The sequence below is a fragment of the Rana temporaria genome, chromosome 8 (genome assembly GCF_905171775.1).
Source record: "Rana temporaria chromosome 8, aRanTem1.1, whole genome shotgun sequence".
Taxonomy (NCBI): Eukaryota; Metazoa; Chordata; class Amphibia; order Anura; family Ranidae; genus Rana; species Rana temporaria.
Window position 1 is genome coordinate 187,093,801 of NC_053496.1, and position 17,789 is coordinate 187,111,589.

At 47.2% G+C, this 17,789-nt stretch overlaps 1 protein-coding gene and 1 pseudogene across 1 annotated transcript in view; one reads left to right on the top strand and one right to left on the bottom strand.

The window, feature by feature from the left end:
• Positions 1 to 17,789, bottom strand: part of LOC120910648 (zinc finger protein 721-like) — a gene marked incomplete at its 3' end in the record, with an annotated part of 78,869 nt that overhangs the window by 25,346 nt on the left and 35,734 nt on the right. Inside the window, 1 exon segment of the mRNA XM_040322402.1 lies at positions 13,849 to 14,796. Within this exon segment, the coding sequence (XP_040178336.1) occupies positions 13,849 to 14,796 (948 nt within the window).
• LOC120912531 lies at positions 16,529 to 16,635 on the top strand (annotated as a pseudogene).

Sequence of the window (17,789 nt, forward strand, 5' to 3'; positions counted from 1 at the left end):
CGATGGTCCATCTACACTGTGTGGTGCCGGATGGACATTTGAGGTAGTCGGGTTTTCTCCTGGACTATACTGTGTGATGTCCTCATCTTCTACTTTACAGTCTGGAGACAAAGTGAGACAATCCTCTGAGGTTTTCCTCATCTCCCGTCCATCTACTAAAATAGAAATACAAAGATTATTACTAGACATGAGCCGATTGGTTCCCCTAACCCAGGACTCCGCCCACATCAGGCAGCTTTGTCTCTGCAATTCCCCCCTCAAGGTAACTTGCCCCCACCCCAAAGCAGCCTGTCCCCATGTTGATGGGGACAAGGGCCTCTTTCCTAAAACCCTGGGCGGTGGTTGTGGGGGTCTGCTGGCAGGATGCTTATTGGAATCTTTTTTGGTGAATGAGTAGTTGTATTATGTACCCCATACTCCTTCACATAGGGGGTGAGGCTGGGATCTGTGGGTCCCCTTGTTAAACAGGACTTCCAGATTCTGATAAGTCCCCTGTCCGAGACCCCCACAACCATCGGCCAGAGTTGTCGGGAAGAGACCCTTGTCCCCATCAACATTGTGATAAGTGCTTTGGGGTAGGCACCCCCCATGTTGAGGGCATGTGGCTTGGTATGGTTCAGGAGGGGGAGGGCTCAACTGTCCTCCCCTTCTTCTGGCCTACCGGCCTGCATGCTTGGATAAGGGACTGGTATGTATTTGGGGGGGGACCCCACGCCATCCATACCCAGCTCAGGAAAGTGACCAGGGGATTACAGGCCGATATCACCCAGTCCCCGCCCTACTCTGGACCAATCAGTGAGCATTATGGGTGGAGGAATGGATTTAGTGTTAAATGACCCACCTATGCTGATCTCTGTAGGAGTGTCCTCCTCTATAAATGTCCCCGTCATTCCATCCTCCTCCATAGACTGCTGATCATCCCTCACATACGTCTCTTCTTCTTCTGATTTCACCTCAACTTTTAAATCGATTGGATCTCCACTCTAAACCAAGAGAATGAGAGAGAATATCATCTGTAAGATAGAAGCTTTATTATTGTGACATCACATAAGAAATCCAAACATCGTCTCCATGACTCTGTGTTTTATAATCTCCGTCCCACCAACCTTGCAATATTGGAGGATGGTGTGAACTTCCTGTGTGGAATCCCGGGAATACAGAGGACGGGGACATCTCTCTGGTGGGTTCCTGTAGCTGGATGACTCCACCATGGTGTCCTGGTACAGATCTTTGTGTTCTTCCTCCATCACCCCATCCTCATCATCCTCCTCTTTTATCTCTTCTTTAACCTCAACTTTAGGATCTCTCAGGTTTCCACTCTGAATATGAAATAAAAATGACATCAATGGTAACAATGCAGATAATGTACAGATCCTAATGATACTATCAGTGATTGTTCCTCATCTACCTGATGATGGTGGGGGATGGTGTGACCTTCCTGTGTGGAATCCCGGGAATACAGAGGACGGGGACATCTCTCTGGTGGGTTCCCATTACTGGATCCATCTGTAGGAAACACACACACTGACTGAATACGTTGTTTCTATGTGTTTATCAGATGATGGGGGATGTAGGTGGAGCCTCCGTACTGCTCTCTCCTTTACAATAAAGTCTCCTCTTACCCGGTGATGTGAGGGGCGGCTGATTGTCCATCATGACGTCCTTGTAGAGATCCTTGTGTCCTTCTAAATACTCCCACTCCTCCATGGAGAAATAGACAGTGACATCCTGACACCTTATAGGAACCTGACACACACAATGATACAGTCACCATCCAGACACACCCCTTGTCTGTTACTGGATAATGTCCCAGAATCCTCCTCACCTCTCCTGTCAGCAGCTCCATCATCTTCTTGGTGACTTCTACAATCTTCTCCATGTTGTGTCTCTCGGGTTTTAGGGAGTCACATGGAGGCACTGTGATGGTCATGTGATCAACTGACTTCACAAGAGGAAATCTCTGTATTGAGGAACCAATAGGAATATCATGTTAGAATCCCAGAATCCTCCTCACCTCTCCGGTCAGGTCTGTGTTTTATTAATAGAGATAAGAGTGATGTCATGTGACCTCCCAGAATCCTCCTCACCTCTCCGGTCAGGTCTGTGTTTTATTAATAGAGATAAGAGTGATGTCATGTGACCTCCCAGAATCCTCCTCACCTCTCCGGTCAGGTCTGTATTATTAATAGAGATAAGAGTGATGTCATGTGACCTCCCAGAATCCTCCTCACCTCTCCGGTCAGCAGGTAGATGATCTCCAGGGTGAGGTTTAGTATCCTCTCAGTCATGTGACTCCCGTCCTCCTCCATCCTCATTGGTCATGTGATGTATACAGGTTTCCTGTAGACCGAGAATTATAAGAGAGAATGATCTGGACTGTACTAGTTGTACATTATTATCAGGGGACCAGGGTCAGGTCCTTCGTGAGGAGGACCGATTGACACAGCACCCGTTGCACGTTTTTTGTGTTTCACTCTCTACTGTATGTGTGTGCACATTTTTTTGGCACCGGGTGGCGTTTTTTGGGTGTGTTTTGCACGCCATTGGCTTTTCAATAATAAAAAAAAAAATTGTACATTATTAGGATGGGGGTGTATGAGGGATAATATAAGGGTTTTTATCATGTAGGAACAGCCCCCCCAGTGGGATTACACATAAAGAAACATTCCTTTTAGCATATGTAATGGTTTTAGCGTCCGGATACCTCTAACCCTTTGTCTATAGAAACCCCCCCATCCCCAATAAAAGTGGTATAATCCATTAGTATATACTGATGAAGTGAGAAGGTGATTGGTGGGAAATGTGACACATCTCCAATATGAGGAGAATTCTCTGTGGGGAATGTTCTGCCCCTGAAGGGGTTAATCTAAGTCTCCACACTATTAGCTAGATTCAGGTAGATGGGCGCATCTTTGTGCCGGCGTAATGCAACGTATATGCACTCCGCCGGCATAAGTCAGAGAGCAAAATAGATGATTCACAAAGCACTTGCTCTCCAATTTGCGCCGGCCGAACCTAAATTTGAAGGCGTAAGCCGGTGTAAGTGTAAGTGGGTGTGAACTTATGCAAATGATTGTCTGAGCGTGGTGCAGTGGATTACGCCCGGCCTATCTTCAACGGAGCATGCACAGTGATGTCGAAGTATAAGCGCTTCCTTGTGCGCATGCTCACAACTAGGCCAGCCGAACTTCCCGTTGTACGCCGGACTACCGGCTTACGTCGAGCGCATAAATACGCCCAGACATGCGTCCGTCCGACGCAAAATTACATCCTGCTTTTCCCCCCCCTGAGCAAGGTAATTTTGCTGTGCGTTTGGTATTGCTTCTTTTGCTGTACGATGGCTGCTCCCGTCAGCAAAAGGAAGAAGAACTTTTCTCCACAGGAGAGGGCAATAGTTATTGCTGGTATGGAGCAGTATGATCGCTTCCTCCATGGTGTGGAGAGTCGGGATACCACCCGCGCCAGGAAGCAAGAAATCCTGGACACAATAGCCACTCAAGTTAGTGCCCTTGGCAATGCCACCCGCAGCGGCAAGGACATTAACAAAAAAATGAATGACCTGCGGCTCCGTGTGCGGGAGAAGCTTGCGACTATTCGTAAGCACCAGAGTGGCACGGGGGGTGGACCACCCTGCAACATTGCACTGTCTCCGGATGAGGAGAAGGTCGCCCGGTGCATGCAGAGAGAGCATTTGGAGGGAGTTGAGGGGTTTAATTCCCGGGATGAGGCCTCGAGGACAGGTAAGTGTTTTATATCCCCTATTGGGTGTGTAGCATGTGAGGGGGTGGAAGGGAACATGTGACAAGTGTGTGGGTCCCCCAACATGTGACTGCTTTATGTCATCCACAGATGTGCAGGAGGGAGCGGGCCCATCTGGTGGCGGTGGCCGTCCCACCACATCGTCCCAGGAGCAGCCTCAGGAAGACCCCCAAGATGCTGCGGTGGTGGGGAGTGTCCACACTTCTCCTCTCGAGGAGGTGGTGGAGGAGTCGGTGGACCTAGGGCAGATCGGGCTCATTATGGAGGAGTCATGTTTTATGGCTGGGCCCTCTCATACCTCCACCCCCATGAGGGGAAGCCCCTCTGCGTCTCCCACCAGAAGGGGAACCACCTCAAGGGGCTCCCCATACACCCGCTCCCTTGAGTCTTCTGCCCCAAGAAAGGTGACGCGGAAGACGAGGGGTGTACCCATCAGTGTCCAGGACCAAATAGACCTGGACCAGAGCCAGCAGACCCGGCATATGGGGGATATAGCCGGGCACCTGCAGCAGATAGCTCATAAGGCTGGCCAAATCCATGAGGCAGTGCTGAATGGCAGTTGTAACAGCTCTGCAGTGGCCACCTGTGTGGTGGACCTGGAGGCCACCACTGTCAACCTGGTGGACAAGGTAGATAGCCTTATTGAGGCCGTAAACGCCAACACAGCTGCCATCCTGGAGGAGGGGAGACAGAGGCAACACACTCAGCGGCATAACATGACCCGCCAGCTGAGGATGCAGGCCCAGACCAATGGATTTCTGAGACGGATTGCGGTGGCCTTGGAGGGCAGGCAGCCATCACCTGCCAGGAGTGGCCCACCCGGGGATGAGCCACCTCCAGATGTCCCACCCCCCGCACCCCAGGCTCCCCCCAGGCAGCTGATGAGCCAGAGAGGTGCCAGCAGGCGCAGCCGCCGTCAGGCAAAATAACTGCCTTTTTTTTACCAGACTTTTATTTATATGCTCAGGTCATGAGTTATTTTATTTTTATATGCTCAGATCATGAGTTATTTTATTTTTATATGCTCAGGTCATGAGTTATTTTATTTTTATATGCTCAGGTCATGAGTTATTTTTTTGGGGAAAGCACATGGTGAGGAGTGCTGCTACAGTGTGAATGTGGGGGGGTGACACTCCTGCCAGTAAGGGGTGTCACCCTCAGTCGTTGGGGAGAAGTTATCCCCACGACCCGTGTGAATGGTGTATGAATGTACAGCAACATAATTGGGGCCTTGGAGCGGCGTTGCTGCTCCCAAGTCCTGACTGGTGGACTTGGGCTAATCCAATTTGATGTGGGGTGTGTGCTAGGTACCACAGTGGTGTGCATGCGTGCATTCTCCTTATGCCACGATGAATGTGTTTGTGTTAAACGTGCAAACATGTCTTCTGTGAGGCGTCTTCTGACTGCTGCTCCCTCAGCAGACGGGGTACCCTCGGTTAGGGGGGGATTGTGTAGTTCGGGGATCAGGTCATCACGTAGGTCAATCTCCAGGCCCTTTCTCATGGCGTAGTTGTGCAGAATGCAACATGCCCCGATGATCTGGCACACAAAGTTTGGGGAATACAACAGTGTCCCCCCGGACTTATCCAGGCATCGGAAACGGGACTTCAGGAGGCCAAATGTGCGTTCACCACTCCACGGGTACGTATGTGTGCAGCATTGTAGTTTTGCTCTCCTGTGGTTTGGGGATTCCGGAATGGAGTCATGAGATGGGGCCCAAGTGCATATGCAGAGTCACCTGGAAGGGAAAAGACAGGAGGATGTTATTTGTGCATGTGCCCCTCGTGATGTCTGCATCATGGGGTCGGACAGTCATGCCTGACTCCCATGTCACTCACCAACCAGCCAGCTGTCCCTGTACACGTTCTGTTCAAAATCTGTTGGGATGGTGCTTTGACGGTATATGTAGCTGTCGTGGCTGGACCCTGGGTGTTTGGCACGGACATGTCATATGAGGTATTGGGCATCGGCTATCACCTGTACGTTGATGGAATGCCAGTGCTTCCGATTGCGGTATATGTGCTCTGTGTCACGGGGGGGCTGGAGTGCCACATGTGTGCAATCAAAGGCCCCCACGGTGCGTGGGAATCCAGCAATTCTGTGGAAATCTGCCGCAGATGCTCCTGGGTGGGTCTGATTAAGTGGTGGGACATGCGTCTGGGGATTGCGGGGACAACCTGGTGCACACATCTGCTCATGGTGGATTGTGACATCCCAGACATGACTCCACTTGTACGCTGAAAAGTTCACTTGCAAGGAAATGCAGTGTTGCCAGGACCTTGACCAGTGGCTTCACTGCATGTGCGCGGTGTGTTGGGCTGGTGAGGTCATCCTGCAGGGTTCTGGCTAATTCCTGGATGACTTCAGGGCTGAATCTGAAGATGCGATACACCTCCGAATCACCCATGCCAAAGATGTTCATGTGCGTGCGGTATATCCTCTCCCGTGCCCTCCTACGAGTCGGTGGACCCATTAGTAGTGCTAGGAGCATGCCTGCCCCTGGCATGTTGGCACACAGATGTGTTGTCCTGCAAGTGTGGTAGCTCAGCTTGTCCGTAACGGTGCTGCTGTAGCTGCTCTCCAGCTGACCTGTGCCCATCTGGTGCAAAGTTATTCCACCTTTTTGATGGAATAACTTTAGGCGTGACGTACGACTTCCACGCACCGGGCTTAGCCTGCGTCGGGCGCACTTAAATGTGTGAATCGGCGTATCTCCCTCATTTGCATAGGAAATCAATGTGAGCGCAAGATGCGTAGAGCGTAAATATGCGCCTAAGATACGTCAGTGCAGAAAAGTTACGACGGTCGGAGGAAGCCTATTTTCAGGCGTATCTTGTTCTGTGGGTACGGAACATAAATACGTTGGCACATATTCATACTTACGCCGCGTATCTGTAGATACGGCGGCGTAAGTCTTTCTGAATCTGGCTATTTATATGTGTGCATCCTCATCTGCTGGAGATAAAAGACGTCACAGTGACTATGGAGGAAGAGGACGGACATGACGGGGTTACTGGGTGTAAATAGAAAATAGGATCTTATTACCTCCTCTGCTGCAACTTCCAGCGATGTCTTCCCTCTTTGTTCTCTTGACTTACCTCTCACCCGGAACTTCCTATTTATACCTGACATTACTTCCTGTTTGTATCTGATATCACTTCCTGTCTTCTATACTCTATGGTAGAAGTGAGATCACCACCTTGTGAAGCTCAGAGGAACTGCAGTTCCAAGAAACGTCTCGTAGGGTGAATACGGCCTTGTGCTGTGTGTGTATGTACTGTATATCCTTATAGATGGGTCATCTCCACTCCCACCAAGGGGGAGAGAAATATATTACTGCCTAGTCCAGCCTTTCTCAGCCAGGGTTCCTCCAAAGGATTCTAGGGGGTTCCATAAGTGATGAACAATTTCTGCCTCTCAGTAACAACTGACATCAATGATCTGTAAGGAGGGCAGTCTTCCCACTGATGACAATATAAGGGGGTTCTTCTCTCATTGGTCACCAATGTAAGGGACCACCTCTGGATCTCCATCATTGGAAACATGGTGAGACAACAAATACAGCGGGATGGTGGAGGAGATGTTGGTGTCGGTGTGGAAATGGACAGAACACGGGATGATGACACTGAAAGAACAATATGGCTTCATTCTACGATATGTCAAGGAGAGAACCGTACAGGAGAGACTTTTCTCTCTAATTATTGTCAGTAGAAGACCCTGACCACTGTATATGATATACTCCTGACCTCTGTATATGATATACTCCTGACCTCTGTATATGATATACTCCTGACCTCTGTATATGATATACTCCTGACCCCTGTATATGATATACTCCTGACCCCTGTATATGATATACTCCTGACCTCTGTATATGATATACTCCTGACCTCTGTATATGATATACTCCTGACCACTGTATATTATATACTCCTGACCCCTGTATATGATATACTCCTGACCTCTGTATATGATATACTCCTGACCTCTGTATATGATATACTCCTGACCCCTCTATATGATATACTCCTGACCCCTCTATATGATATACTCCTGACCCCTGTATATGATATACTCCTGACCCCTCTATATGATATACTCCTGACCCCTGTATATGATATACTCCTGACCAGTGGCGGCCCGTCCATAGAGGGCGCCCGGGCGCCGCCCCCCTCCCCCAATCAGTAAAAAAAAAAAAAAAATCTAAAAAAAAAAAAAATGTTTATTTAAACATGTCCCTTTAAGGAATTTTTTTTTCCAAAAAAGGTACTTAGGTGCACTGTGTCCGAGCGCCGGGCGCTGGACACAATGTTGTGTGGGTAGCGCCACGTCTGTGCAATCACGTGATTGCAGACGAGGTGCTACATTGGCAAAAAAAAAATGCCTTTGTGGCATTCTCCATCGCGCCACTTGCTTCCGGCGCGATGGACTGTCTTGTTATGGCTTGGGTGCACACTTTCTGTGTGCACCCGCACGTCTCTGTGCTAGTCCCGACGTCTCAGGAAGAACCGGAAGTGACGTCGGGACTCAGGAGCTGAGTGCGCCTCGAAGCTATCTGCCAGCAAACGGACCCCTTCCCGCACCCGACCTATAAAAAAAAAAAAACTTTGGGCAAAAATACCGACCGTAGCGGCCGACCCCCCCCCCATCCCCCCCCCCCCCTATTCAGATGATTCAGATGTTTTTTTGTCAATAGGTGGAAAGAGCAGCAGTAACGGCACCACCCAAACCAGGCTTGTTAAAAAAAAAAAAAAAATATTTAACATTGTTTTTATTTAATTTAACTGGTGGAAATAGCAGCTGTGACGGCACCCAACCCAACCCCCCCCCCCCACTTATTCATTTTTTTATTTGGACCCCATCCAATCCCCCCCCCGGCTTGTTAAAAAAAAAGTATTTAACATTGTTTTTTTTTATTTAATTGGTGGAAATAGCCAAACCATCCCCCCGCTTATTCATTCATTTCTTTTTGGACCTTATCCAATCCCCCCCTCCGGGCTTATTAAAATGTTATTTTTTTTATTTATTTAATTGGTGGAAATAGCGGCAGGAAGGGAACCCATACTCCACCCCCCCCCCCCCCCCCCCCGCGTATTCAATTGGTTTTTATATTTAATTGGTGGAAATAGCGACTTGGGACTGGAAAGTTGCAGGATAAGTTGGACCTGATCAGAACCGTTCATATCTGTGCAACTTCAAGTCACAGCGACTTCGAAGTAGTCCCTGCATTACTTTTGTCCCACTTTGATGTGACTTGAGGTCCATAGACCTCCAGAATACATAGGCATTGCTTCAAGTCGCTGCAAAATCGCAGCAAAAAATTGTGGCAGAATCTTGCGACTTTCAGGCTAAAACAGTCTTAAAGCAATGCCTGTGTATTCTGGGGGTCTATGGACCTCAAGTTGCATCAAAGTGCGACCAAAGTAATGCAGGGACTACTTTGAAGTCGCTGTGACTTGAAGTCGCACAGATATGGGGTACGACTTGTCATGCAACGTTGAATTCCCAAGTCGCAGGACAAGTAATGCAGTATGTCTTCAGTCTCTGGTAATCTTGTGCAGTCTGTCCACAGTCTCTGATAATCTCATGCCCATTTAGAGTCCTTCATAACTAACAGTGTAATTTTTTAGTTTGTTTGCGCCAATCTGTAAGCCTGCGCTATATACCATGATTTGTGATGCTGGGGCTATATACTCTGTGCTGTGATGCTGAGCTGTATACTCCTGACACTATGAGTGGAAGCAAGTAGAATACAGGGGACGGAGTGGGTGTATTCTATAGGGGGTGTGGCTTATGAGAAGTGGGAGGGACCAAATGTGGAGGGGCGGGGTCTTGCGCCCCCCCCATCCTAAAATGTCACCAGCCGCCACTGCTCCTGACCTCTGTATATGATATACTCCTGACCTCTGTATATGATATACTCCTGACCTCTGTATATGATATACTCCTGACCCCTGTATATGATATACTCCTGACCCCTGTATATGATATACTCCTGACCACTGTATATAATATACTCCTGACCTCTGTATATGATATACTCCTGACCTCTGTATATGATATACTCCTGACCCCTGTATATGATATACTCCTGACCTCTGTATATGATATACTCCTGACCTCTGTATATGATATACTCCTGACCACTGTATATGATATACTCCTGATCACTGTATATGATATACTCCTGATCACTGTATATGATATACTCCTGACCTCTGTATATGATATACTCCTGACCACTGTATATGATATACTCCTGACCTCTATATATGATATACTCCTGACCCCTGTATATGATATACTCCTGACCACTGTATAATGATATACTGCTGACCACTGTATATGATATACTCCTGACCTCTGTATATGATATACTCCTGACCCCTGTATATGATATACTCCCGACCTCTGTATATGATATACTCCTGACCTCTGTATATGATATACTCCTGACCACTGTATATGATATACTCCTGACCACTGTATATGATATACTCCTGACCACTGTATATGATATACTCCTGACCCCTGTATATGATATACTCCTGACCCCTGTATATGATATACTCCTGACCCCTGTATATGATATACTCCTGACCTCTGTATATGATATACTCCTGACCTCTGTATATGATATACTCCTGACCACTGTATATGATATACTCCTGACCTCTGTATATGATATACTCCTGACCTCTGTATATGATATACTCCTGACCCCTGTATATGATATACTCCTGACCACTGTATATGATATACTCCTGACCCCTGTATATGATATACTCCTGATCACTGTATATGATATACTCCTGACCTCTATATATGATATACTCCTGACCTCTGTATATGATATACTCCTGACCTCTGTATATGATATACTCCTGACCCCTGTATATGATATACTCCTGACCTCTGTATATGATATACTCCTGACCCCTGTATATGATATACTCCTGACCCCTGTATATGATATACTCCTGACCCCTGTATATGATATACTCCTGATCACTGTATATGATATACTCCTGACCTCTGTATATGATATACTCCTGACCACTGTATATGATATACTCCTGACCTCTGTATATGATATACTCCTGACCCCTGTATATGATATACTCCTGACCACTGTATATGATATACTCCTGACCACTGTATATGATATACTCCTGACCTCTATATATGATATACTCCTGACCCCTGTATATGATATACTCCTGACCACTGTATAATGATATACTGCTGACCACTGTATATGATATACTCCTGACCTCTGTATATGATATACTCCTGACCCCTGTATATGATATACTCCCGACCTCTGTATATGATATACTCCTGACCTCTGTATATGATATACTCCTGACCACTGTATATGATATACTCCTGACCACTGTATATGATATACTCCTGACCACTGTATATGATATACTCCTGACCCCTGTATATGATATACTCCTGACCCCTGTATATGATATACTCCTGACCTCTGTATATGATATACTCCTGACCTCTGTATATGATATACTCCTGACCACTGTATATGATATACTCCTGACCCCTGTATATGATATACTCCTGACCACTGTATATGATATACTCCTGACCCCTGTATATGATATACTCCTGATCACTGTATATGATATACTCCTGACCTCTATATATGATATACTCCTGACCTCTGTATATGATATACTCCTGACCTCTGTATATGATATACTCCTGACCCCTGTATATGATATACTCCTGACCCCTGTATATGATATACTCCTGATCACTGTATATGATATACTCCTGACCCCTGTATATGATATACTCCTGACCCCTGTATATGATATACTCCTGATCACTGTATATGATATACTCCTGACCCCTGTATATGATATACTCCTGACCCCTGCACTCTAGGCCCATTATTCAGGGTAACCTTTAACCTGATGACCTGTGAGGGCCTTTAACCACTTCTCACCCGGCCTATAACAAAATGACGGCCGGGAAGTGGTTGAGTTATTCTTATTGGGTGTCATACGATGTCCAGCAGGATAAGCCGCGATAGTGCGCCCTAAGGGGCTCGCAGCATGGCGATCTCTTGTGGTGTGTCAGTCTGACACACCGCAACACTGATTTTGGTAAATAGCCTCTGACGGAGGCTCTTTACCACATGATCAGCTGTGTCCAATCATGGCTGATCACAGTGTAAACAGGAATAGCCATTTATCGACTTTTCATCACTCGTATCTGACAGACGTGAGTAGAGGAGAGTCGATAGGCTGCTCTTCTGACAGGGGGTCTGTTCTCATTGTTTACTAGCGCAGCCCCCTTCCCCGCGCGGATGCCCACCCAGGACCCCCAGGGATGCCCACAAAGGACGCCCACCAGGTATGCTACCCTGGACCACCAGGGATATGCCAATCAATGCCTGCCAGTGTCATCAGTGATGCATATCAGTGACATTTGTAAGTACCCATCAGTGCCCATCAGTGTTGCTTATCAGTGCCCACTAGTGTCACCTATGACTGCACATTAGTGAAAGAGAAAACGTACTCATTTACAAAATGTTATAACAGAAACAAAGAAAAATGTTTTGTTATTATTAATTTGTTACGTTCCACTCGTTTAGATGCGGCATTCGTTATTTCAGATAATTCGTAACTTCGGATAAATTCGTATTCATTACGTTCACCAACAGCTAAATTAGAAAGGAAATTCCGATACCGATAATATGTTAGTTATTATTAGTCAGTTATTTTGGATTTTTGAATTTTGAAAATCCAGAATTTCAAATTTATTCGAAATGAATGAATGTCGATCATAACTAATGACCCGAAAAACGAAGAAACAAATGAAAGGAAAACAAAGAAATGTTTGGTCAGTGCACATGTCTACAGCTTAGTAGATGATAAATTAGACAGATAACTGAGAAGCCGCAGACGTCACTCGCTAACAAGCTTTTAGATGTTTTACGAAGTTCCAAGGAATGTCTATACAAGAGGAAATCTATATGTTGTAAACGCCTAGAAGAGGCCACTTGGCATCCTGGCGTGAGTCGCTCCTTTCCCTGGTGAAATAAAAGGTTTGTTTTCCTGGAGTCCGTGTCCGGAGTCCATTCCTGGTTTCCCAGAACTCAAAGAGCCGTTTTGCTGCAACATTTATCTGGTGCATTGGCCGGGAAACCAGGTGTGACGGCTGTGACAGGTGACAACACCACCAGCAATTCTTCTCATTCCACCGACACACACAACTTTTTTTCTCTTCAATACATTTTTTTATTATAATTTTTACTTTTAAACAGATTACAGTCATAGAATCAGGAAATAGTAAAAAGGTAGAAATGCGATTGGTCAGGAAAATGACTTGTCTGGAATGTGGAGGCGGAGTCATACAATACAATACACAACGTGTTACATTATTATAACAAAGTATTGTAGAAAAGATCACACCATAGAAAATGGGGGGAAAGGAGAAAATAAACCTGGATATTAAGGGGGAATTTGTGTACGAGGAACACCTTAACAATCACCACCATTTTATTCTCCAGGGCCTCTGCTATCACATAATATATGTTTGGGGGGTTTATCTAATCTTCAGGCCCAAAATGTGCAAAAACATCTGACAGTGAAAGGGTTAATGTGAGCTAGATGGGATCACTCTGCTGTGCTCACACATTAGAGCTCCCCCTAGCTGCAGCCTGGTAATAACATTGCTAGGAGGTCTATTCATTTATCTGCTCCATACTTCCCATCTTTATATAAACGTCTCCTGACATTTAGGGGTCTATTCATAAAATATGTGCATAGCAATTCCCCCGGGGAAAGTCCATGTACATTCCTTCTGTGTGAATGGGGGAAAGATGAATGTTATTAGGATATTTGCTGTGCTGGTCGAACGGTTTCCATTCATTTAATTTCTTACATGATGAAGATCAGCCATGGAGTATGTCTGAGGTGTATATCAGGGAGTGCTTCTTCCCCACATGTCCAGCAACATTCACATACAAGACATTTCCCGCACTCACTAATACACCTCGAGGGTTGTGTGGGACCCCTGATGTACAGGAAGACAGGACTTCAGTGAGGAACATTTCCCTCACTCAGGACAGGAATACGGCTTCTCCCCCGTGTGAGATCTCTGATGTCTGGAAAGCTTGTATTTCTCTAAAAAACATTTCCCGCACTCAGGACAGGAATACGGCTTCTCCCCTGTGTGAGATTTCTGATGTCTGTAAAGACAGGATTTCTCTGAAAAACATTTCCCGCACTCAGAACAGGAAAAAAGCTTCTCCCCCGTGTGAGATCTCTGATGTGAGGAAAGACCGGACTTATGTGAAAAACATTTCCCGCACTCAGAACAGGAAAAAAGCTTCTTCCCTGTGTGTAATCTCTGATGTGAGGAAAGACTGGACTTATGTGAAAAACATTTCCCGCACTCAGGACAGGAATACGGCTTCTCCCCCATGTGTGATCTCTGATGTATAAAAAGCTTGGACTTCTCTGAAAAACATCTCCCGCACTCAGAACAGGAAAAAAGCTTCTCCCCCGTGTGTAATCTCTGATGTGAGGAAAGACTGGACTTATGTGAAAAACATTTCCCGCACTCAGAACAGGAAAAAGGCTTCTCCCCCGTGTGAGATTTCTGATGTCTGAAAAGATTGGACTTATCTGAAAAACATTTTCCCCACTCAGGACAGGAATACGGCTTCTCCCGCGTATGAGATCTTTGATGTGTGGAAAGACTGGACTTATGTGAAAAACATTTCCCGCACTCAGGACAGGAATACGGCTTCTCCCCCGTGTGTGATCTCTGATGTATAAAAAGCTTGGACTTCTTTGAAAAACATTTTCCACACTCAGAACAGCAAAAAAGATTCTCCCCCGTGTGTGATGTCTGATGTGTGGAAAGACTGGACTTATGTGAAAAACATTTCCCGCACTCAGGACAGGAAAAAGGCTTCTCCCCCGTGTGAGATCTTTGATGTGTGGAAAGATTGGACTTATGTGAAAAACATTTCCCGCACTCAGGACAGGAAAAAGGCTTCTTCCCCATCTGATATCTTATATGCTCTTTAAGCTGGTGGTTTAAACAGAAACTCTTCCCGCACTTAGTACAGGGAAACTTCCTATCTGTTGGAAAAAATGCACCGTCCCGCACAGTCTGAGGTTCCTCAGGATAAGAGGAATATGATGGTCCGGCACCGTCCCGCACAGTCTGAGGTTCCTCAGGATAAGAGGAATACGATGGTCCGGCACCGTCCCGCACAGTCTGAGGTTCCTCAGGATAAGAGGAATACGATGGTCGGGCACCGTCCCGCACAGTCTGAGGTTCCTCAGGATAAGAGGAATACGATGGTCCGGCACCGTCCCGCACAGTCTGAGGTTCCTCAGGATAAGAGGAATACGATGGTCCGGCACCGTCCCGCACAGTCTGAGGTTCCTCAGGATAAGAGGAATACGATGGTTCGGCACCGTCCCGCACAGTCTGAGGTTCCTCAGGATAAGAGGAATACGATGGTCCAGCACCGTCCCGTACAGTCTGAGGTTCCTCAGGATAAGAGGAATACGATGGTTCGGCACCGTCCCGCACAGTCTGAGGTTCCTCAGGATAAGAGGAATACGATGGTCCGGCACCATCCCGCACAGTCTGAGGTTCCTCAGGATAAGAGGAATACAATGGTCCATCTACACTGTGTGGTGCCGGATGGACATTTGAGGTAGTCGGGTTTTCTCCTGGACTATACTGTGTGATGTCCTCATCTTCTACTTTACAGTCTGGAGACAAAGTGAGACAATCCTCTGAGGTTTTCCTCATCTCCCGTCCATCTACTAAAATAGAGATACAAATATTATTACTAGACATCAGCTGATTGGTTCCCCTAAACCAGGACTCCGCCCACATCAGGCAGCTTTGTCTCTGAGGATCTTACAATTCCCCCCTCAAGGTAACTTGCCCCCACCCCAAAACAGCCTGTCCCCATATTGATAGGGACAAGGGCCTCTTTCCTAAAACCCTGGGCGGTGGTTGTGGGGGTCTGCTGGCAGGATGCTTATTGGGATCTGAAAGCCCCCTTTTAACAAGAGGGCCCCTAGATTCCAGGCCCCCTTCCTATGTGAAGGAGTGTGGGGTACATTGTTCTCCTAACCATTCAACAAGAAAAAGGGTAAAAATAAATAAATACAGGAGGCAGTTTTTGACAATTCCTTTATTAAAAATAGAAAAACAATGTTCCCGATGTAGATCCATCTTCAATCACACCGCCGCTGCCGGGCCTGAAAACCCATCGAAAAAAAAGCTCTTCTGTCAACTAGGGCAATACATGGCTTGCTGTCTGACAGCTCTTATATAGGTATGGGTGGAGCCACCTGGTAGCACTGCCCCCTTGTGACGTAAGCAACCCAGCATGCACCAGTTGGTGACGTCACAAGGGAGAGGTTTGCCTTCGTTGACAGAAGAGTGACGACGGCTCTACATCGGAGGGACATTTATTTTTAATAAAGTAATTGTCCAAAACGGCTTCATTATTTTATTTATTTTTACACTTTATTGGTGAATGAGTAGTTGTATTATGTACCCCATACTCCTTCACATAGGGGGTGAGGCCAGGATCTGTAGGTCCCCTTGTTAAACGGGACTTGCAGATTCCGATAAGCCCCCTGTCCGAGACTCTCACAACCATCGGCCAGAGCCATACTTACCTGGCAGGGGAGACACCATGATCACGGTGAGGCTCGGTCATTGCACTCTGGCCGTGCTGATCGTGGTTGTCTTCCCTGACGCTTCTCGGCCTTTTGGCTAAGATCAAGTGTAGTATCTGTTCTTACCAGTTGTCAGCGGAGCGCTGAAGCACCTCCTACATGGGGAGGGTGGATGCAATCCAATGACGTCATTGCACCTGGAAGGATGGTTTCAGCAGGGACTACGCCGTGCTGCCCGACAGTTACTGGGGGCCGGCCCATGGTCGAGTCTGAGCCATCTGGAAGGGTGCTCCTGGTGAGGATGGGTGGCTGCACTTGGTCTGGTCTTTTTGCCGAGTTCTTGTCCGGCCTTCTGGCTGGCTGGTGTGTAAGTGCTATCTCTGTCAGCGATCCGGTAGGAGCTGGTACTGCCCTGAGTGTGGACGGGGTAAGGCCATGCAAATCCGCCGGGTTGACCGGGGGGGTCTGAAAGGGCTAGTATTGGTGGAGGCTGCTAACTGGAGCGGCAATTTTCCCCATGAATACCTTGGAAGGCTCTCTAGCTGGCAGGGGTGGAGGGCTGCACTGGCCGGTCGGGGGGTCGGATACGGAACGAAAAGCCTATGGTGCATGTGTCCCTGGAGTGGCAGTCCAGGAGTATCTGAAGATCACTGTGTGTGAGGGACACTTTGATTTAAAGATACCACGGTCACTGCACCAGATACATGCTTTTTTTAGCACCTGCCTCCTGGGCCGGGCCTTTTGGCTAGGACCGGAGGAATTTTTTATTCCTGGCCGGAGGGCCTGGTCATTGTTAATCACAATGACCACTTCTTTCACTCTCCTCTTCACTATCCCTTTCCCCCACTTTATTTTATCTATTGCCTATGTTTGTCACCTTTTTTGTCTTTTTTTTGTTGTGCACGTTTTGTGTCACTGTGTGATCAGTAGGGTGCCGGTCCTCGGGCCAGCCCTGAACGTCCTGGGAGTGGGTGGACATGGCCTTCTGGCTTAGTCTGCCTGCTCTCATGGGGTCTCCCTTCGGGGGAGCCCCACCTAGTACTGGGAGGGTTCTGTTTCGGCAGTCCCTCCGAGGAAGTTGGGTCCGTGTCGGCATCGGTTGCTCGGACCACAGTACCTCAGTCCCCGTCTGGAGCCTAACGCCCCGGGGGATCAGGGTTTGGGTCCCTCTTCACAGGAGGACCACTTGACGTTGCACCCGTCTGCACGTTTTTGTGATCACTCTTTACATTTTTTCTGCACCGGGTGGAGTTTTTGGGTGTGTTCACACACCATAGGCTTTTCAAAAAACAAAAAAAAACATCGGCCAGAGTTGTCAGGAAGAGGAACTTGTCCCCA